The sequence below is a fragment of the Eimeria mitis genome, genomic scaffold, assembly GCF_000499745.2.
Source record: "Eimeria mitis Houghton genomic scaffold, Emh_scaff200, whole genome shotgun sequence".
NCBI classification, from domain to species: Eukaryota; Apicomplexa; class Conoidasida; order Eucoccidiorida; family Eimeriidae; genus Eimeria; species Eimeria mitis.
This window is the reverse complement of record NW_013576952.1, coordinates 22,877-24,059: the sequence shown is the minus strand read 5'-3', so window position 1 is coordinate 24,059 and position 1,183 is coordinate 22,877. Positions and strand designations below refer to the sequence as shown.

General features: G+C 64.4%; 1 protein-coding gene across 1 annotated transcript in view; it reads left to right on the top strand.

Annotated features, from left to right (window-relative positions):
• The window catches only part of EMH_0003090 (uncharacterized protein), a gene marked incomplete at both ends in the record, with an annotated part of 9,541 nt that overhangs the window by 2,710 nt on the left and 5,648 nt on the right, over nt 1-1,183 (top strand). The window contains 1 exon segment of the mRNA XM_013502512.1: nt 34-990. Within this exon segment, the coding sequence (XP_013357966.1) occupies nt 34-990 (957 nt within the window).

The following is a 1,183-nucleotide window of genomic DNA, read 5'->3' as shown; positions in this document are numbered from 1 at the left end:
CTGCTGCTGCTGCTGCTACTGTTGCTGCTGCAGTGCCTCGGGGCCTTCTACCAGCTACGGCGATCAGCAGCAGCAAACACGACAGCAGCAGCAGCAGCAGCAGCACGGACAGCAGCAAAACCAAAGATGACAACAACAACAACAGCAGCAGCAGCAGAAGCAGCAGCAGCAGCAGCAGCAGCAGCAGTAGGTCCAATAGGCTGCTGCTGACACCGGAAGAGAGGCGACGCGCTGTTTCTGCTGCTGCTGTTGCTGCAGCAGCGAAGCAGCATCAGCAGCAGCAACAGCAAGAGCAGCAGCAACAGCAGCAGCAGCAGCAGCAGCAAGTAGCAGCAGCAACACTCTGGGGGGAGCTAGAGGCGTTCGGTTTGCTGCTGCTAGCTGAGGGGTTCCGCCGCACACCGCCAGCAGCAGTTGCAGCCACCACTGCTGCTGCTGCTGTTGCTGCTGCTGCGACGAGCAGCAGCAGCAGCAGCAGCAGCAGCAACAGCAGCAGCAGCAGCAGCAGGAGACAGTGGAGATTTGGTGCTGCGCTGTGGCGCCCCCGAACTTCTCCCCACCCCTCCACTGCAGCAGCAGCAGCAGCAGAAGCAGCAGCAGCAGCGAGAGCAGCAGCAGCAGCAGCAACAGCAGCAGCAAGTCGATCATCAACAGATAGGGGGGCCCCCATGCCTGTGTTTGACTTAGCTGCTGTTGGGGGGCCCCCCCCTAACCACTGGCGCAGAGGGGGGGGGGCCCCCCCCTCTGGCTGGGGGCCCCTGCAGCAGCTGCGAGGTTTAGGGTTGCGTCTATTCCGCCCGCAGCAGCAGCAGCAGCAGCAGCAGCAGCAGCAGCAGCAGTTGTTGCTGCTGCTGCAGCAACAGCCACACCAACAGCCGCAGCAGCAGGGGGAACACATGCTGCAGGATACTGCTGCTGCAGCAAACGGTGCTGCACTGCAGCAGCAACAGCAGCAACAGCAGCAGCAGCAGCAGCAGCAGCATTCCACCTGTATGAACTCTGCTGAGGGGCCCCCAGGGGGCCCCCCACCTGCTGCAGCACAGCAGCAGAAAAACCAAAGGCAGGCCCCCCTGCTGCCTCCCCTGGGGGGCCCCCCTGCTGCATGTAGGGGGCCCCCTTCAGGGGGCCCCCCTAGGGGGGGGGGGGGCCCCAGGGGGGCCCCCGTTATAGGGGGGGGGGCCCC